Source organism: Chaetodon auriga, chromosome 24 (genome assembly GCF_051107435.1).
Source record: "Chaetodon auriga isolate fChaAug3 chromosome 24, fChaAug3.hap1, whole genome shotgun sequence".
Classification (NCBI taxonomy): Eukaryota; Metazoa; Chordata; class Actinopteri; order Chaetodontiformes; family Chaetodontidae; genus Chaetodon; species Chaetodon auriga.
This window is the reverse complement of record NC_135097.1, coordinates 7,912,309-7,933,809: the sequence shown is the minus strand read 5'-3', so window position 1 is coordinate 7,933,809 and position 21,501 is coordinate 7,912,309. Positions and strand designations below refer to the sequence as shown.

General features: G+C 43.3%; 1 protein-coding gene across 1 annotated transcript; it reads right to left on the bottom strand.

The window, feature by feature from the left end:
* Positions 1-5,386: 5,386 nt before the first annotated feature.
* Positions 5,387-20,185, bottom strand: ntn5 (netrin 5). Its single transcript, XM_076725199.1, has 7 exons — positions 20,143-20,185; positions 12,927-14,356; positions 11,769-11,957; positions 9,819-9,968; positions 7,510-7,560; positions 6,505-6,585; positions 5,387-6,374 (listed from the first exon to the last, which is right to left on the bottom strand). Exons 2-7 carry the CDS (start codon positions 14,344-14,346, stop codon positions 5,824-5,826), a joined length of 2,442 nt encoding a protein of 813 aa, XP_076581314.1. The 5' UTR covers positions 14,347-14,356; positions 20,143-20,185; the 3' UTR covers positions 5,387-5,823.
* Between the last annotated feature and the right edge of the window lie 1,316 nt (positions 20,186-21,501).

Below are 21,501 nucleotides of genomic sequence, written 5' to 3'. Positions count from 1 at the left end.
ACTACAATTAAGTCAATTTTTACTTTATAGCTCAATATTAAAAATCCTAAATTTGCCTCAAGGGGCTTTATAATCTCAGCAGATTATCTATCCTTAAACCTTCGTCTCAGATAAGAAAAACTCCCTTTAACAGGGAAAAGTAGAAGAAACATACAGCCTGTGTTAAAACAGTAAAGTCTGGTGTAATAGTTGAAAACGACTCACTGCTTTTTGGACTTATCGTTCATCTTAAAAGCTGAGGTTCAAAGTTCATTCATGAGCTGGAAACCGCCGTTAAGAAAACAAATCTCTCACATGTACGTTTAGTGCAATACAAGTTAATTTGAAGTGAATAAAACTGAAATCTGTACACCTGAACGTTTGATCAGCAGACTGCACTGAATAATTTATGTCTCAAATATGAACCAGGACTCCTAGAAAGCAGTACGTTATACTGAGTGGATAATCCAGGAGAAATGAAGAAAATTCAATTAAAAAGTGTCCCTTTCTTAACCTCTACTCAAGCCTTTTATTACTCTCCCAAAAGCAGCAGAACAAAGGTGAAAACGCAGTAAAAGAAAAGGTGATTTTAAGTGGTGGTGGACAGCAGGGTACAGTGCTGCTCCGCAGGCAGATGGACTGCGTGGCAGAGGGAGGAACGTGAAGTTGAAATGCGTCTGAGGAAAGTCAGGGGTGCAGATGTTGTAAAAAGGTCGGGGGTCACCTCCCCGAGCCTGAAATCCAATCGGTCACGGTTCAAATCCAACTAGACGGAGTTCACCCGAAGTGTACGCTCCATAAAAGTCATTCACACACACGTACACCATGCTGGAGGCCAACACACACATACAGCCCGTGTTCGACCCATCCACAGCACACATGGGAGTCTCTTTTCAACCGCGCCACCTGGGCACGCCGGGTTAGTGTTACCCACCAACCTTCAGCCCCTCACTCTTTTGATCGCTAATCCTGGACTCCAGCTCTGCAGTGCTAATAGACCGGGGACCGTGCGTGGACGCCATAACAACATCCAGAACAAGTCCCAAACTGGGAGAAAATGGTGGGATCACCCCGTTGGCCTCTGCGTCGTAAATCAGCTGCCCCCTCTAACACGGTGGCTGCCAAAATAAAGTTCCGCTTGACGACTACAAAGACAGAATGAGGTTCAGACTACAAAGCTGAGGAAGGCCTGACACGTCCCAGACTTTTGGGACCGAAGACCGGACCAGACGACTGGTCGACACCTGGGGCTGGTGGGAACGTTTTTACAGGAGAGTGTACAGAGCGAGTGCTGACACATGCCCGCAAACTGTGTTCAACACACACACACACACACACACACACACACACACACACACACACACACACACACACCGAGTTCTTACCAACTGTCTACAAAGATTACACAGCAATGTTCTTTATGTGGAAATTATTTCCTCCATATTTGACTCATTTGAAAAAACAACTCATTTGGAAAAATAAAATGAAAAATAAACTTGTTCTGTGCTGAAGACCTTTTCAAGTTTCCAATGCTTTTCCGATGAGGAGCTGATTTCACAAGCTAACGAGAAGCGTGCAAACCTTCGACCATCACAGGCTTCTCCAATGCAAATCCTTCAGGTTAAGCAACAATGGAGCAACAGAGCAACGAAGATTTCCCTCTGATACGAGCTGCCCAACATTTAAACGACTCAATTCTCATTTTGGTCTCATAATATCATCCCATGCATCAGGATGTTATTCAGCATCTGCTTTATTTACAATTTAACAGACTTTTGCAGCATGTCTGAGTTGCATTTATCAGAATTGTGTTAATTATAATGAATTAATAATTAATTTTAAAACCTAGCATATGCAAACAGCCATAGATCTGAGCGAATGCAAGTCAGTTTACTTTCTGTAAAATATAGATGTTAGTTTGACAAAATAATAGTGTATGAAAAAGTGGAGTCAAAGGTCCAATATTTCCCTCTGAAATGTCGTTGAATAGAAGTATAAAGCTGCTTAAAATGGAAATAAGCAATAAAATATATGTATAAATATGGAAAGGTTTCAGTGGGACCAGTGAGCGTCAGGACAAATGATGGTGATGGTAATTTTACTCTTGAAAATAACATTGCTCTCAGCAATAATTTGCAGGAAACTGGTGCACACATGTTTGCAGCACAGTGTTCATATATGTGTGTGTCATGGTGTTGCTGTCCGGAGCTGCGCCATGCTTGATTAGTCCTAATCTAGCTGGGAGTCAGGTTGCTGTGTCGGCGGCGTGTCTGTATGGAAGGCATGCAGGCTGCGGATCACAGGGATTGACCCTCTGCCTCTCAGGTTAACAGAAGCCCTGTGTGTGTGTGTGTGTGTGTGTGTGTGTGTGTGTGTGTGTGTGTGTGTGTCCTGAAAACAGTGTGACAGTAAAACTTGCTGAACTTAGACTTGAGCTCTTGGGTGCGAAACAACAGCTTGGAGTGTGAGAGGAAGAGATGTCCAAGAAGAGAGTGAAGTGAAATTTGAAGTGTGTGTGTGTGTGTGTGTGTGTGTGTGTGAGAGAGAGAGAGAGAGAGAGAGAGGGAGAGAGGGAGAGAAAGGAAATGAGAGGATAAAAATAAGAGTGTGTGTTTGCAAGAGGTCTAGTTGAACTTTGGCTCTGGCTGCAGTGCTGGAGGAGTCATCTCTCGTAAAGCGTCCCCTCAGCAGGTTGTAAACATAATACCTCACACTCACAAACACACACTACCAGAGAGGAAGAAGAAGCCGTTTTCCAAAACACTCCCGCAAGGCGCCTCAGAAAAGTGTGTGTTGCCAGTTTCAAGCCGACGAAGCCGCAGATAACCCCCTGCAGCAGAGCGGGCCGCGGGCTTAAGTTGTCTGTTAGTGTCTGTGTAAGTGTGTGTGTTTGGGGAGTTTTAGGATCAAACCCACATGTCGACAGAGGCTGCTCCGAGGAGACGACCGCTGACAGGTGCTTCCTGCAGCAACGCAGCAGGTGCTTCACATTCACACACACGCACACACGCACACACACACACACACACACAAGGGCAGATACTTTGCCTCCAAGACATGATTGTGCATGCACTGACACACACACGCACATTGTCTGTCCTCCCCCCCCCCCCGTTCCCCCGACACACACACACACACACACGTTTGTATTATTATACATGTGTGGATGTGACCCTGCACTCTGCTGCTGAACCTTAAATGTTAAAGCTGCTGTGTTGGTGCTGTTGTCATGACTTTGGTTGTGTTTTCATGTGCAAAAACATCCATTAAAGTGAATCATTTTGGGTCTTGACTGGTTGAACTTTTACCAGTTGTTCAGCTTCCCTATCATGCTGTCTTTACACCTTCTGCTAGTGCTAACATTATCCTAATGATAGGCTACAAACTTGTTAGCGCTTTTATGTTCACACCTCCAGCTGTTCCGAAGCAACATGAGCATTCATTTGGTGTCATGTTTCTGGACAGCCGATGAATAAAAGTCTGACATTCATCCTCTTCTAGCTCCATTTTTGGTCTCCACCAACTCCAGATGGGAAAAATATTTGGCTTTTCAGCTCCACTGTCTTCACCAGTCAGTATCTAACTCTGTGTGTTTGTTTCTTGGTGTTGATCAGGTAGCATATAGTGGGTTTATCACATCTTTTTAGCTTAAATCACCTGCGATGAGACTGAACAATGAACCAAAGCAATGAACTGAAAGATGCTAAAAAGCTGTATACAGCTTAGGGATTTAAAATGTTGACTAATGGCAGCTTGGCAGCTTAAAGTTCATTTTTCCAGCTGTTAATCAATATTCATTGACACTGATGATGCACTGTATCCATGTTGGTAATGATGTTGACATATTTTGGATTTTGTTTGCACAAATTTCAGCTCAGAATATGTCCTAAAAATCTTATTTGTTGAATGTGATTTATGACTTAAAAAATATTTTTTAATTGATGGTTTTAAAATAAAGCATACACAAAAAGCCATAGGTGTTTTTTTTTCTTGTCTTGATCGAGCAATAATTGCTATGATTGAGATTTCTTTTTATAAATCAGCTTCCCCTGACTTAAATGGTTCTTGCTGATCAACAGTTCATATAAACCAACAACATAGAGGATGGAAATGGAGGTTTTCCCTGATGATTTTCTTTGTTTGCAAAGCTAAAGCTAATTTTTGTTGGCTCTAAAAAGCAGAAATTTATAATCAAAATCCAGAATAAAATGAATCCTTTCAGGTCAGTTTCTACAGGGACCCCCGTGGATTGTGCGGCCCCAAGAAGACATTTGGATCTCATGAATATAAAAAAACCCAGCAGACTCGCTCAGTGTAGCAACGAGCCGTCATCAGTCAGCGAGTCTATTTTTCTCTTTTTATTTTCAATCACAGGCTCCAACACAGTGGAGCAGCCAATCACTGACACAGCCGCTACCAAAACAACATGGCTGCCCAACAAATAGGAGCTCTTCCATCTGTCTTAATATACCCCCACCACCACCACCACCACCACCACCTCCACCATTTCCCCTGGGCTATGACGCCATATCTCCCAAATGGAAACAGAACTCATGACGACAGGTTGGACCGATGCTTTAAGATCCGTATCAGGGCTCCTAACGGCCTCTCTGAGGATTCCTATAGGGTTAGAAAATGAGGCTGAGGTTAGTTTGGTCTCTGTGTCAGCTGTCCAATGAGGGAGCAGATTGTAGATAGTGTCAATTTCCCCAAATAATGAACAGTGTGAATGCAAGGTAAATGTGTGTGTGTGTGTGTGTGTGTGTGCAAGAGACCCAGAGCTTGTATTACTTTTATCCCAGCTATTGAAAATACATGTGGGCAAAAGCAGGAGGTAATTTGAGTTGTGGTCATGATACAGATGCACAATGTTAGGCTCTGACTTACCGAGGAAATAAATGAAAACGTGGTGTGTGAGAGTGGATTTTACTCAAATATTAGGAAATTATCAAGGACAGCTCTGTGCATGTGTTGCCAGTTTGCAGCGATTTGAACTGAGTACATTGTTTTTAAATTGATTTCATTATATTCATTTCAAATTTCAGTAAGAAAACTAAAAAGAGTGGTAAATATTCTTTGGATGTTGCAAGTTAAGAAAAGCATTTAAATAACATGGCCACTCTGGGTTTATTTAAAATTTCTGAATAAGCTCTGTTTACATTTGCTGTGTATATGTGAGGTACAATATTTACCATTTTAATAATTTTAGTAAATGTGCACATTTTGTACTTTCCATTATTTGTTCAGACTGTAAAGTTTCTCTTTTCTCTCCCTCCCCCTCTGTGTGTGTGTGTGTGTGTGTGTGTGTGTGTGTGTGTGAGACATAAAGTAATCCAAGAATAAATCTGATTCAAACAGGACTTCAAAAACATCTTTACAACACAAAAATACTGCGCGGCATTTCAGTCAGAGTTTAGTCAGACTTTAATTTTCAAAAGCTTCTTTCGTAGAAAATATTCAATTCTTCTCTCTAACATGTCACATAGCACCAGTTTTAGCATCAGCGCTGCAGAAAGTTGACCTTTAACCTCCACACATGAGGAAATGTGTGTGTGTGTTTCTTCACATTTTTAGATAAGCAGTTAACATCACATAACAGGTGAGAGTGTGTGTGTGTGTGTGTGTGTGTGTGTGTGTGTGTGTGTGTGTGTGTGTGTGTTTCTCTGAACTTTCTCCAAGCCTGGAAGCAAAGTCATGCCTGTTTCTCCTGAGGCATTCAGGAAATTCTGTAAAAAAGAGCTCTTTCCTCTCCTTACAGTTGTTCTCTTTTGCCGACTGTCTGAGGATGTGGAGGATAAAAAAAAATAAAATCTTCTTTTTACATCTCCTTGTGTTTTTTGTTTTTCATCCATAACCTTGAGTAGAGCACACCAGAGCGGGTGTGGTTGGCGGGGGGGTCGGCTCTGTGGATTTAACTTCACCGTCTGTGTAAGAGTGTGTGTGCTGCACCTCTGAGGTTTGAGTGTCTTTCTCAGTCAGCAGGTGAGGGGGGATGTACCCAGACTGGGGCTTTGTTTGCTCCCTGTGGTCGTGGTTTTGATGGTTGTTGGGGGATTTCGGTGGGCAGCGGCCCCTCTTCTCCTGTCCCCGGAAGCCCCTCAGTTTGGGGCTCCACTGTTCCCGCCACTGGAGGGCCAGCGTGGAGCGGTCCGCCACAAGGCGACTCTCCTCAGGGCTCCAACCCCGCTCCCCCTCCTCCGCACCAATCAGGAGGAAGGTCCGGCCCACGTGGAGGGCCGGGCAGCCACAGCTGAGGTCGCGGTCAGGGACCCAGAGCGAGTGGGGTCCCTTGCGTACGCGGGAGGTGGACCCCTCGCGGAAGACAGTTTGGACGGAGATGGAAAACTGCCACCAGGGACCTGAACGCTCCATCCCTCTCACCTGCACCTTCAGCACTGGGAAGGACACAGACGGAATATATATGATATTAATAACATATAATAACATTATCTGAAAATTAAGAAAAGCTTGAGAACTTTATACTTCTGTTTTGACAAGGTAATATATAAACAATACAACACCAACCGTAGTCCTTGAGACAATAAGTCTCCAAGTTCATCCTGACTTTAACCTGAGAGTGCTGGCAGTATGAAACACACTCCTCCGCTACAACAGAGAACGAGATGGAGAGGGAGGGAGGGAGAATGCATCAGATGAGAGGGTATCATTTCATAGCATGCATATCAGCACATGTCTTTTCCCCTAATTACAATATGGCCGCTTCTATTTGTCATCACAGTATCCTGTGACTAACAGATGACCTCGCCTGCAGCAGGTGGGACATTCCTCAAGCCGCCACTAGGAGGGAGTGGTTAGCTATTCTGTTATTATGGTCAAGGAATTATTTCATGTCACTGAAAATTGCTGTAACATTTTAATTTTTGAGCCTTTCACACATCATTTATTTAATTTAATTAGAATGTGCTTTCTATTCCAGCACCTTTCCAGCTTGTCATTATAAGGAGATTTACAAAAAGATGAAAACCAATAGATACACATTAAAGAAAAGAGTAATTAAGAGCATATGAGTGGATCGATGCAAAAGTTGCACTACAAGAAAAACAGACAGACTCTCAATACAATAATATACTTAACATTGTGAGATGAATGATATGGATTAAATCATCTATCAAGGTATACGTAATCTTTGACAGTGATATCATATTTTCTTGGGAAAGTGTTTATTTGTAAGATAACCATGAAGGTGTTTCTGTTTTTGCTGAATTCTGTAAACCATCTATTTGAGAAATCAAGTAAATTCATCACATGGATTAAAAAAAATCTTGTAAATCCAACATTGTCATATGTAAAACTAAATTACCCACAACGACCAAATGCAGAGAGATAGGGATAAGAGGATAGTCATATCATTTAATGTATATTTCATTAAACTCTTTATTTCCTGCTTGGTGTAAAAATGTAAAATTTCCAATTGAGAGCAAGTGGTTTTTAAATTGCTAACAAGTGAGCATGACAACACACTGAAAGATCAGCTCAAACTGTATTAGATGTATTTATTGATCTACTCACCTATGCTGTATTGTGGTTGGTACACTGGTGTCGGAGCGACCTCTTGGATTCCTGAAACATAAACACACTTTCAGACAGGTGACAGCAGCACATGCGGCTTCGGTCCACCTACACGAGCTGTCAGGTCGTGTGTGTTATGTGTGCTATGCTTCAACGCCTCTCGGTGCACAGAAGATAAGCATGTGTCAGAAACGTGTGTGTGTGGTCCTCTTTTATGGGTTAGAAACACACACTCTGGCGCTCACTTGAATACACACACGGACACAAAATTTACTTTTGGTAATTTAATAAGGTCACACCATCGCTTCTTGTATGATTTTGTCTCAAACACTGAACAGAGTCTAATAAAGTTTGCTTGACTGTGTTACCATAAACTTGCAGATGGAAAATGAACAACCTTCTGATCTGTATGTACGTTATCCAGGCCTCTTGTAAAAGTGTGTGCGTGTGACAGTGCTGCCATATTTTACCAAGTTCACACTCCGTCCCCCTGTCCATGTCCTGTCTGACACAACTGGGCCAGTGACACCCTACACCCCCATCCAGCTGACTGTCCCCCACTTTTAAAACACAGGAAGCCCCTCTCTGTTTGTGTAAAGTCGTTTTTCGACATCTAGCTTTTCTACAACAGCCTTAATAAAAGAGGCCAAACTTTCACAGTAAATATTGCCTAAGCACAATTTTGCACATGAAATATACCATATAAAATGGGAAAATATAAACCAACAAATATCTAATCAAAGAATAAATAAAACATGACTACAGTTTCTGACTGGATAATCTATCAAGAAAATATATTAATTCAGCTTTATTGTCCATTGTAAGCAGTTTGTTTGAGAAAATTAGCTTTATTACGTTCCACAGTTCGGAGGAATTTATCCTTCTCCTTGATATTTATATTGTAACAGATGTTAAATTAATTTACAGTCTAATTTATCAAAATATGTGTTAAAGGAAACTGAAATTGCATGAATTCCACTTGAGACAAAGCTGAGAAAACAGCTAAACTGAAATCTGGTGAAGCGTTAGCTAAGGCACCAGCTAGCTTTCCCTTAGCTACGGTTAGTTAGTTTAGCAGGGATTTAGCTGGGGTGCTTCTCAATCATGGTGGGATTTAACAGCCTCATTTTATTATGTGGAACAACAAACTGACATTTTGGTAATTCAGTTCATCAATATGGAGCTTTTTCAGTAAGTAGGCCTAAACAGTAGCTTTAGCTCAGGTTAGCCATGGCTATCTAGCCAGTTGGCTTTCCCTTTATATAGTTCTCATAGCTGTCTTGTTGGCTTTTCTCTCAATTTTGACCAAAAAGTAGTGACTACTTTTTGCCTTTGAAAGCAGAGACACAACTCTGTGAACTTCCTCTGCTGTTTGGGGTGTGGATACAAAGGTTCAATGGACGCTAACTTTAAGTTTAGCCTGGCTGCTGCGTGTCTTTTGGTCTGTCTGATGAGAGAAGGTGTTAGAGGTGGTGGTGGGGCTAAGAGATGCTATACATAGCCTGAGATGGTCTGGCAGTAAAAACAAACAAGGTTTTCTTTCACTCACTCCTTTCACTGGGAGAGTTATGAGTCTGGGCCCTGTGATGGGGGCGTTTTGAGCTGCACAACAGGTGTGAAGCTCGCCGCCGCTGGCTCCCGATGTCACCTGATTGGGGCTTACGCAGCATCAGTGCCTGTGTAGTTGTCGGCACTTGCGCGATTAGCCGGGGAAGCGCACGTGGATTAGCGCTCGTGGCTGAGGTTCGGTGTTGGCCAGCGCAGAGACATGAGTGGCAACAATCCACTTGATCTGACGCTGATCCCAGATCATCTGGAGATGAGGTTTCCCTGTAGTGGTCAGCTCATGTTAACGCTGCTATGGAAACCGTCTCCAGGGATGTTGAAAAGGGGACACGCTGGGAGATTGGGCCAAATTAGTCTGGACACCAGCGGCCCCTTTTATATTGAGCAACTACTTGATAAAGGCTTAAGGAGCTTGATAGGGGGTTTAATCCATTTACTGTAGGTCACCAGCAAATCAAGTTGAAGGAGAAATTAAAGAGGTCACTTTGTCATGACTGACGACAAACTATTAAGACTGTGATTTATTTTAGAAGGGCGGCATGCATCAGAAGCAAAGAGAACATCTTTTTTTAGAAAAGTTAAGACTCATAACCTATCGATAAAATAGTTTGTCACGATGACCCATATTTTCTGATCCAATGCCCAGCTGACGACGATGATTGGTGCGTGACTCTTTTCATATGAAGGTATAACTGACAGTTTTCCTGATTCTGAAAAACCTGGAATACTGGAAGTTGACTTACGTATACAAGGTCGGAGAGGGGATTTGCCCTGTTTGTATCCCGGGGCACAGCGGTTACACCTGAGACCGATCACACCTTCTCGACACAGGCACTGACCTGATGTCTGGTTACACCAGCGACCCACTGCTCCCAAAGGGTGGCACTGACACGCTGAAAAGGAGAGGATTAGAGAAGTGTTACTAATGTCTCATTTTTTGCAGTTTTTCTGGCCACTTGACGGCAGCAAAATGTTCTGAAAATCTACCAGACATATTATCATTGTATGAAGTTAATGTGGTGACATGTTAGCATGATTTCGCACCAGCAGATATGGAGCAAAAGTTGCATTTATGCAAAGTTCTGCCTCTCTCTTATGTACGCCTAATGTTCACCCTCCTTTAATTTATCTGTTTTGGTCTCCATGAACTCCTGAGGGAAATTTCTGCTAATTTAGCTGCTAGATGCTTCAATATGTTCATTAGCTAGTTGCCAACATTGCTTGTCTGCTGTTAGTAGTATATTGGGGTTTATTGCAATTGCTGGAGGCGACACTGATGAGAGCTGTGAGAGTCAACTAAAACAGTGAAGCTGAAGGGTGCAAAACCCAAACAATGATCTGAAGAGCTGGTCCGTAGAGCTGAGCGAAACTGCAGAGCTTCCACATGCAAATGTTTCTTTTGTATGAATATGAAACAGGCACAGAAACAAGCAAGTGTATGTGATTGAGATGTCCTTGCTTAGTTAAGTTAAAAGATATATTAAGCAAAAACGTGCCAGAGACTGTGGCTACTGCACAAAGGACATACAGGACATTAGGCTGGATGAAGAACACCATCCATCAGTGACAGGAGCAGGGTTTAATCCTGCTTGACAGCATCCACCCTGAGACTGTCCTTGAGCAGCAAGGCCTCTACTAACACCATAAAAGCTATTTTCTAGCTGTCTTGTTGGGTAAACAAAGACAAATTCCTCCATGGAGCTTTCAGCCAGATGTCACATAGCCGCATGGATGATTTGGTCACTGACACAACACTTTTAGCCCATGAAGATGGAGACATATCCTGTATTTAAATGCATTTATTTTCCCTTAATGTTGGCTGTTGTGATGCTGCATAATGATTACTGCCTGGATTTGCCATGGTTTACATTACCAAGCTTTTTATTTACCACTACTATCACAACATAAGACTGGATGAGAGAAGACAGACAGAGAGAGGAAGCCACATTTCAGCAGCTCTGTTCACACTCTAGTAATATTTAGACAAATCCTCACAATGAGTCCAAACAACCTGACTGGAGAAACTGAGTAATTGGCCCCTGAAGAGTAACTCAGTGAAATATAGCATCAATAAATTAAAGCTGCGATGGAAGGTGAAGAAGATGGAAGACGGAGGATATGAATTTGCAGTTGGCTTTTGTTTCATGCATAAAACGTGACAAAATATGGGGACTTTTAATCATAGTTCATATTTTTTCATCCCGATGTCATGCTCAAAGAGAGCCCTTTAACTTTGGATATATTCGGCCCATGGTCCAGCTTCCACAGGAGCATACCAGAGTGTCACAGTCACTTAGGACATGTGACCAGTCAAAGGTCAGGGGTCACGGCAGATGCCAACCGGTGGTAACGACGGGGATGCAGGTGGCAGCTCACTAAGGTTTGGGAGTGTTTTTGTGCGCATATCGCTAACAGGAATAGCTGCCCACTCTCACAATGTAACCACCCCATAAACACTTCTGTACACTCGGACAGAGACAGAGTGGGCACGTAAACACACCCAGAGACAAGCCTTCAGACAGTCAGACATAAACACTGTCTCTCACACTATGATTTGCTTTTCATCTTCCAGTGAGTTATTAAAGTTATTCACCCGTGCATAAGCACAAACAAGAATACACTTCCTTCTTCTCCTTAACCCTGTCCCAAACACACACACACACACACACATACACACAGATCTAATGACTGACATTGGCAGGCCTTGCGGTGGTTTAACGGCTTGCTGTGGTCGCGGGTGTATCCGTTCTGGCAGTACTGGCAGTGGCGTCCGGCCGTGTGGTGACGACACTTCTGACACACGCCTCCGCTACGCCGGCCCGACTGCTGAAACACCTCCATGCTGAAGCGGCACTTGTTTGAATGGCCGTTACACTCACAGGCTGGACAAGGGAGAGAAATGGAGGATATCACTGTGAAAATGATCATCACAAGATCTCATGATCGGTTCCTTTTCGATGAAAAGCTTTCAGGTTCAGGAGTCAGGAAACACATGAGATGAATGTTTGCATTCATTAATGTGTCCTGAGCTCAAGTAGGAATATTGTTTATACAATCATTAGTTCATAAAGTGGTGAACCTCTCTTCATCCTCACTTGTAAACGGCTGATCCTTTAAAGGATGCCCCCTTCAGGTGATACTCTCACCTGTTACCAATGAACCTGTTTACCTGTGGAATGATCCAAACAGGTGTTTTTGGAGCATTCCACAACTTTCCCAGTCTGCTGTTGGTTTTAAATGTACTGCATCAAATTCAGAATAAACTTATTTTTAACACAAAAATCACTGTACTGGTTCAGCAAAATTTAATTTAATGACACAAACACACAAAGTTCAGTTTACTTGTCATGAGGAATAATACTCAACCGGTGAAAACAGGTGTATAATTTCTTCTGTGGCTCTGCTGGAGCTGAGAAAATAACCCAGATGATGGACTTGGAGACTACGAATTTATGACATACAACCTGTGTTACAAAATGTCAGTGTGGACAGATGTGGGTGTTCACCACTCAGGGAGGAAGGGTCTAACAAAAGACACTATTGTTGCACTTGCATTGTGGGATTTTTTTTTTTTTTTCCATGCTACAGTAGGAACAGTCAGGATATTTTGACCTCTGCTTCAATGATTTCTTTTTAATGCATCTCTCCGTCCTCCAGCTTTATGCAATGTCAAATCCACTCAAATAGATAGAAGAATATACACTATACTACTGTATGACGTGTAGATATTTTTTTCTTTTCTCGTGATTAATATTTTTACCTTTCGTTAATGCTTGGGAACATATGTGTAGTTCTGACATAACACAAACTTGGAAAAATATTTTCATTCAGGAACAGGATGCAGGACTCACCAACACAGGGGTTGGGGTGCGTGGGTGTAGCTCGATGCCATGGTCTGTCAAAGTAGAAATCTTCACACACATCACAGTCTGGCCCCGCCGTGTGATGTTCGCACACGCACACCGCCCGGCCTGTGTCGTCACGGCGACACTTGGAAGCATGTCCGTTACATTTACACCTGCCGCCAACTTGCAGGTCCGACAGGGCCAGAGGAGCTCGGACAGCAGAGATAAAAGCGACGGGTGGAGTCACGTGCAGATTCCTGGAGCTTTGCTTGTTGAGGTTATTGTTTCTCCTCTTCCTCAGTTCCCGGCCCTTGTTGCTCCTGCTCCGCCCCTCAACTGTCCAATTACAACCTTCACTGGGGCAAGGCAGCCAATTATTGTTTTCCTTCTTGCGGCCACGCCCTCTACCTTTCCCGCCTTTCTTTGAAGAGGCGAGCAAGTCCGTGCTAAAACTATCACCCCCTTCCTTGCTGGTCACATTGTGTCCATCTTCATCATGACCTGACCCTTTATATTGACCCTTCCTTCCATGTTTGTCCACTTTCTCCCCTTTGTTCCTCCCCCTTACCTCTGAGCTTTTTGAGTCCCTGTCAAAAAATGCCAGTGTATTATCTGTGTTTAACTTGTTGACCTGATGTCCAGTGTGCCCATTGTCGCCCGATCTCCACCTCAGAAACCCCGTCCCTTTGTCATCTTCTGCATTTTTGGACACCTGGTGGAAGACCACACGGATGTCAGTGGCTGTCACCCAGTCCTGGAGGGTGTGGCTGTGGTCAAAATCGGGAGAGGATGGCCGTCCATCGAGGGTGGAGAAGGCCAGCACCATGCCGCCCCTCTGCTTTTGCAGGGGGCGTGGGTCTGAGCAGAGGGGCTCTGTCTCCTGGTGCCTTGTCTGGGCCACCGTCTGGGAGGGCAGTCCGAAGTTCCCAAGGCAGTCACTTGAGTAGTGCTGCATCGGCCTCCAGGTGCGCCCGTAGTCCATCGATTTCAGGATGGAGATGGAGATGGGGTCCGATGGCTCCCCCTGCTGGCAGAACTGCAAACTTATGTAGGTGATCTCGAAGCGGCGGCCGAGAGGTAGCGTGAGGACCCATTCTCCGGTGTCAGAACCTCTGTGAGCCATCCAGCAAGTAAGGTTGTGGGGGTTGTGGAGGTCCGTCAACGTGGTGATGTTGCTGTCATAGTCGGGTCCTTGTAGCGAGTGGCTAGCATTGACTGGTATGCCATAGGCAGCGTTGATGAACTCTGACAGGCAGTGTCGAGGGCGGCTGTCAAGGTAGTAGCAAGGGTCATGCGGTGAAGTCCAGCTCAACGGGGTGTGGGAAAGGGAAGAGAAGACAAGGGATGATGGAAGGAAAAGAAGGAGTAGAAGGAAAACAGGGATGAGAGAGGTGGAGGGGGGAGGGGAAAAGGGTAGGAACATCATGTCATCCAGCCTGTGGAAGGAAAAAAGATGATTTTTAAGAGAAAACCATGGGAGTTAGATCATAAAACAAAAAGCACAAAGTGATTGATTTATATGACTTGCATTTGAAGCCAAAGACGGAAATCTAAGATAGACCACCTGTGCCTTTATTGAAAACACATGATACCAGCTCACTGCGTCACTTAAACTCCACCTTATTGGTTTTCGGTAGATGCCAGTAAAGATCTCATGCTGTAAAAATGTAATCTCCGATCTTCACAGTTGTGTCAGCCACTGGTTTGAACCTGTGACCTTGACAGCCCTTAAGAACGTATTCGTCTTAAAACTCCCCTCAACCCTGAAAAGAGTGGATGAATGCGGGTGAAGAAGGGCGCGCACCCAGTGGGTCTGTCTGAAATGACAAAAAACATGCCCGACAGCTGGAGCTAAACCCCGAGCTGGGCCACATCCATCACGTTTATGGCTCTTCTTTTCAAATCACTTTACCGTCGGTCAGTGCTGAAGCCGAGCGACGTGCCCGAGCATGAGCGGTGAGAAGCCCTGTTCAGCAGAAAAGAGGGTATGAGAAAAAAGACAGAAAAGAATGAAGAGAGGGAAGGAGAGGAGTTGGAGATTAGTCTTGAGGATGGTAGGAAATGATTTATAGATCGAAATGTGTGTTCGGCTTGAGCCCCTACATGGATACTTCCGTAGTAAAGAGAAACACAGGCTTGTGTACGTCTGCACTGCGAACAAATCCCTTCCCGTCTTTTGCAACTGGTGATGAGTGTAATTTATTCCTCTGTCAGGATTTGACACCTCAGAGCGTTAATTTTGGCATGTGGACAAAATGAACAATGCATGCACTCTCTCTGGAACCAGTGATTTATTGTTTTTATCGCATACATGAAGCCCAGAAGCAAATTCTCAGCAAGCACATCTTTTACTTGTTTCTTGCTCAGAAGGTTCAACACCTTTCACTTTTACTTTTGGGTCGTTCTGGTTTCTTTCCTTCTTCAGAGGACTGTCATTTTCTCATCAATAACTACCTTCCCTCTACATTTTCAAACAACTTTCCCTCTGCTCTTCCGTCTCCCTGCCCATCTATCACCTGCCCCTTTCATTCTGTTCTGGGAATATTCTTAACTGCTGCGAGATTGATGATGTCCTAACAAGCGTTTGACACTGACAGCAAAGTCAGCAGGGCTGCATAAACCAAACCCATAGGAGAGGATGGGGCCGAGAGCCTCTCTGGCCTCGTCATCCCGCTCAATTAGCCTACGACCGAAATATGAGGCTTCCCTCAGGGACCACACAGCTCTGAGGGGCCTGAGGAGGCCACAGCTCTCCCTCAGCTGCCTCGGACAAACTGCTCTGCTGCTGAGCTCCACAGGCAAAGACATGCTAGAAAGTGGACCAGCCAAACAAGGTTGAGGACAAAAGCTAAGATCAGGCATATCAGGCGACCCTGTTTTGTGGTGTTGCTACAGGAAACGCTACAAGCAGAGGGTGTAGTGATGAGCGGTCTGACTGTGACCCCGGGGCCACCAAGCCACATTCCCGGGGTCCAGAATTCCTCGGTTGGTCATTCCTGACGTGTCGAGACATGCCCCACGGGAACCCGAACGCACTGATAAAAAGCAGGACTTACAGTTGATCGGATGATTAATTAGGTCTCTCGTTTCAGATGGTGTCAATATCCTGGTTGTATAAGAAGGGAAGACAGTGTGAAAGGGGATTATGAGCAGGGTAAAGGTTATTAGAGGATTCAGGGAAGCGCTGGAAGAATTCGCTATGGATGAAGAATGACGAGCGAGCGTAGGCGGGTGGGGGTTCAGGGTTGGGACGAGTGAAAACCCACGAGGCTGGAAGAGAAAGGGGGCGGTTGTTTAACATTCCCATGACATGCACTTGCTCTTGTCTTTGTCACATTACATGACTAATTAAACATCGGCCCATTACAACCACTTTGATAAATGGATGCTCATCTGAGAGAGGCCCCTGAGGTTTTTAATGCGCCCCTCTAGGCCAAATCCAGACTCTCTTCTTCGGAAACCAGATCATCTGTCTGGCACCGCCACCATAACCGACCGGATATGGTTTCAGCGTTTTTTCTCTACTGCTTTGCGTGAATTTCACACAACCAGGGTGTCTGAAGAACATTTTAAAGTGCCGTTTTAACAGGAGAATTATTGTACAGCATTTCTTTTGTTAATGCGTACAGGACTGCAAATACCTCGTGTTTGAAAGAGGCCATCACCCCCTTTTCTTCCTCCCCAGTAAACCTCAAGATGAGGTTTAAATGACAAAAAAACAACCCTTAAAAAACACAAAAAGACTCAATTTTGGAGACATTACGCTTCAGCAGGAAGGTTTTGAAATAACTTGGCAGCAATCTCTGTCTTTCAAAAAGCTTATACAGCCAAATAGTGGTAAGATGAGATCAACATCTCCGGCGGGTGATCTTTAGAAGCAGCTATGCTTGGCTGGCAAGGGGCTGGAAAAATACTTGCTGACAACCTGGGGGCATGTTTACAGCATAGTCGAACAGAGGAGAGCGGGGAGGCCGACGCTCATGTTCGTGCTCTACAGTGCCTATTTATTTTCCTAATGTAATTCTCCCTCTATTATTCATCACGCTGAAATGTGTCTTGAGGAACTCGAGGAAGCCAAAATATTAGGAAGAGAAACAAGTGCATTGTTTTACGGTTTGGTCAAGGCCCCCCGTGACGGCTTACACATTTTATTGTATTATGACACTGAATCAAGGCAGATTTTATGTGGAGACTTTGGCTTTTCTTAACCACGTGACATAAATGAAGTGCAAATATACAATGCAACACACTTGTTTTTTGCGAGTATTCACTCCCTCCAAGTCTGTATTATACAGTAATATATACCATATTTTTAAGAGTATGGTGGGGTTATCAGAGGGAAATGTGATTCCAACGGTTACAAAATGGGAATAATGATCTGAAGACGCAAGAGGAAGCACATCTTTATTTTGCTTTATTTATTTATTTTTATGTATTTATGTATTCTCAGTGGATGTTGCAAAGCAGAGAATTTAAGAGAAAAGCACAAAGAGCATAAGAGTAAAATATGATCGCCAGTGAAGAGCAACATGGGAATTTATTCATGTTTTGACTATAAATTCACATTTTTTAGCTTTATTCTGCTGCATCAAACTCTTTTTACTGTGATTTAGCACAAAATGTGGACTTCAAGTTGCAGAAATAAAGCGTAGAAACGTCTTGTGTGTGTGGTATTCTCCCTTGCTACCTGTTAACTCTCTACGGCCTGTTCACACTTTAGAGCTGTGGGCCTGTCTGGGTCTGTTGCCGTTCTGGTGAGCAGATGAGCTGGATTTGGCCCGTCTCACACATTTTAACATTCCTCGTCATGGGCAGCAGCTCTGGCGAGCAAGACGGAGGCAAATATGTTAAATTCAAATTGCTTTGCTACTTGTTGATGAGTTTCACAAGGCTAAATTGTGATTTGCACAAATAAACTACGGTTGAAAGGGAGAGTTTTAAATCAGGCCGATGGTCGCTGGGAAGACTTCCCAGGGTCCCGCGCTGCAGCTCTGCTCTAAGACATGGAGCCTTTAAATAAATATGATCAATTGTATAAGCTCTCTCTTGTATCCTACATGTTTGAAGCTGAACCAAGGCACCTGTTGTCGCATGTTACCACACTGACACCTTTGTTAATTTGCAATTGTCCTCAGCCGGTCAGAAATACAACACTGGGCTTCGGGTGAGAAGAGAAAGGCTACGTATGCGGTCTGTATTCTCAAACTACATTCCTGCCTGCGAAGTCGAAGCCCATGTGTGTGTTATTCCACACGGAGCAGATTCCAGGAGCTTCGTTTTAGGTGTAATAATCTAATTTTAGTGGGGCAGCCCCCGGAGGTGAAAGCAGCAGACAGCACAAAATGGATTATCGCTGGCTGTATCTTTAGCTAAAGGCCTCTGTCCTTCACGTTTGCACCTCCAACAAACTGCCAATGCGGTGCATGAGCGGGGCTCCCGGGGGCCAACTGTACCTCCACAGACACATGGAGGGTGTCTCTGCCTCTGCATTGACCCCTGAGCCCCGCTTACATCACTTTTTGAATAAAGAAACACATGTTACCCACTTGATATTTGAAAGCGAGTTTCCTGTCAATTCTCCACCCCCCCCCCCACCCCCTCCCTTTACAGCCTCATACAAGTTGGCAAGACGCTCTCCAGCAGCTCCAGCTTCACATGTTGATATTGAAAAACAGATGGAAATGAAATCATTGTGATTCCATGTTGCAGTCACGCCAAAGTCAACCTCGGGCATGATGGAAATGAAAGTAAGGCCTCTGGTTGTAATTGCATGTTAATTAAATTCACACAGTGTAATACGGGAGGTTAATAAAGAGGAGCAGGCAGTAAAAAACTGGAAAACACTGCAGAACAAAAACACATAAAAAACACCCATCGTTTTTGTTGGCTAATTTATTATTAAAATTGGATATTAGATTATAAAAAACAAATAAACAGCCTGTTTTAATCAATTTCCATCACCGAGGCCCCGACTATAAAACTGCATGACCTAGAAATGTGCGCCCATATATCGTTAAAAAAAAAGAGCCTTATGTGTCTATTAAAGCTAATACTGTATATTTTCTCATGAATCCAAGTGCTGCGAAGGGATTTTAGGAAAGCTAATCAACTACAGACTGACCTTAAAAAAACACACCCTGCAGTCACGCGCAGGTTGCGGGCGTTGCATTGAAAGAACGTGAGAAAAATGAATCACTTGCTTCGGTTCATTAAACACAAATGTTTATCATATTTAGCGTGTTTGCTTTGGCAGGAGCTAACAGCGAAGCCCGGAGACTAATTACCTCCATGCTGCACAGCTAATTGCACTTGTTAAGCAGAAATTGGCTGCAGCCAATTAGCTTTATCTCACAGAGAGGAACGCTAATATTTACAGTGTAAGGCTATCACTGCTTGATCAAACAACTTCATTCAGATTTTTTTTTAAATTTATAATTATCATTCCATGTGTTTGCCATTTAAAGTCCGAGTAATCAAAAATGGTGTTATCGTCGTGTTGTGTTCAAAGTTTTTGTTTTCATATTTTATTTAATCTGCAGCAGAAGGAGACTGATACAAACCAAACATATATTTTGCTTATAATTATGTCATAATAAAGGTGGGATTGTCCCAGCGGCAACATGCAGTCACATTTGTGTGGAAAAAAGTTGTGAAAGTTTAGGATTTATAAGGACATTCAGTCCTGATTTTTAAAGGAAAAAAACCGTCAGTTTTGGATTTATGCTTACATGAACTGTAGAGAAAACAATTCCTGAAAAATAAATAAAACTAGACAGCAAAATTATCCATTTGACCTGCACTAAAACAATAAAATACGGTAGAATTAACGTAAATAACCAAATATTTATATCTTAGAATAATGTATGACAACAAATAAACATTAAAAATCTGTGCTTCGATCCTCGTCTATCGGCTTAATTTCCAAAGATAAGCTGAGCAGCGATGTCGGAGAAACTATCAGGCTACTGGTTCCGTTTGGTAAATTATTAGATAGCCTATGACCTGAAAACTTCACGCCGTGATAAATGTTACTCTGATGCAATTATCAATAACATTTGGCAAATCGATTTCTGTCCATCTCTGCCTGATCTGTGCCGTCTGTTACAGTGTCACACCGTCTTTACGCGCGACCTCAGCAGAGATAAAGGCTCCCAAACAGCTCAGAGATCAGACTCCCGGCCAATAAACACTTTGAAAGAGGAAGAAATCAATCCCAGCTCACCATGTGAGTCCCACTGATTCTCCTTCTCCTTACTTCTGCTCCCGCGGTCCCTCCTGATCATGAAGAGAAGCGCAGCAAGTGTCCGGACATCCAGCTCCAGCGCGTCTGCAGGGGAGCAGAGCAGAGGACAGACCTACCGAGAGGGGGCAACACGCCGGGTACTGGAGGAGGAGGAGGAGGAGGAGGAGGAGGGGGGAGGAAGACAAATTAACGGGATCAGCTGGGAGGTGAGTCTCTCCTTATAGTAACTGAAGTGAGCCAAGTGCTCCCACCTCGAGAGGAGGCGCATCCTGCCTGACGCACAGCGCACCTCCGCCACACTGGCTCACAGTTATCCATCAAACTCAATCAAGTTTATCAGTTTATTATTATTATTTTCTTTGCTGATTTCAGGTTTGAAATATTTCAGATAGTCTAGCGTCGATACTCACTGTGTCTTCTTGCTGCATGTCATCCTAACTGGCCTTTAAATCGGTTTCTTATTGACCTTTTTGCCTCTAAATGACAGTAAATAATATAATTTAGGCTATTACCCTTTAATGCCACCTTATACTTTTACTCCACAGCAGGAAAATATTACATTTTTTACACCACTACATTTTTTATTTACTTTGTTTATTATGCTGGTAAAACAGGGGTCACTGAATACTTTTACTGTTGTACCTCAAGTACATTTTACTATGAATACTTTTGTACTTGGGGAACTGTAATATTTTCACTGCAGGGCTTTTACTTGTACATTGTGGTGTTGCTGTTTTTACTTGAGTAAAGGTTTGTGACATGTCCTCCATCACTGTCAGCTTGTTACATGATGCACAGTTACAGATTAAACTACTCAGGAAGATAAAATTGCCTGAATAATAATGATAAGTTTGAAAGGGACTATTTTGCACAATGCGTTGTTTTGATACTTACATACATTTTGATAATCCATCTGTATTTGCTCCACTGTTATGTGGTATTTCTGTTTTTATTTAAAGACCCTTGAAGATATCATTTTTAATCATCAGTATTTCTCTTCAGCATTAAATATTTGACTGACAAAGCAACAATCAAAGTTGATGATTTAAGTGTCAGTGAATCCTCAGAAGTGCTCAGACAGAAACAGAATCTAAAAATCTCTCAGTGTGTAAATAACCAAAACTGCTTTAACTTGTGTTCTTGTGGGATCCCGTCGCTCCTAATAGATTTTTAAGGCCTTTTAGATGAAGGATCCGGATACTTCTGCCACCACTGACAACATATTAGTCACATGCTGGCAAGCTGAATGTCATCATTTATCTGAAAGTAGACCATTTTGCTGTATTTGTTGTTACAAGCTCTGGAGGAAATGTCAACACACTCGAGGGGAAAAGACTC

Coding starts and splice junctions, on each gene's coding strand:
- ntn5 (XM_076725199.1), bottom strand. CDS start 14,346: ATGATGTTCCTACCCTTTTCCCCTCCCCCCTCCACCTCTCTCATCCCT. Junction 7,561..9,818: donor CCCTCTCCGACCTTGTATAC/GTAAGTCAACTT, acceptor TTTATGTTTCAG/GAATCCAAGAGGTCGCTCCG. Junction 6,375..6,504: donor TTATTGTCTCAAGGACTACG/GTTGGTGTTGTA, acceptor TGTCCTTCCCAG/TGCTGAAGGTGCAGGTGAGA.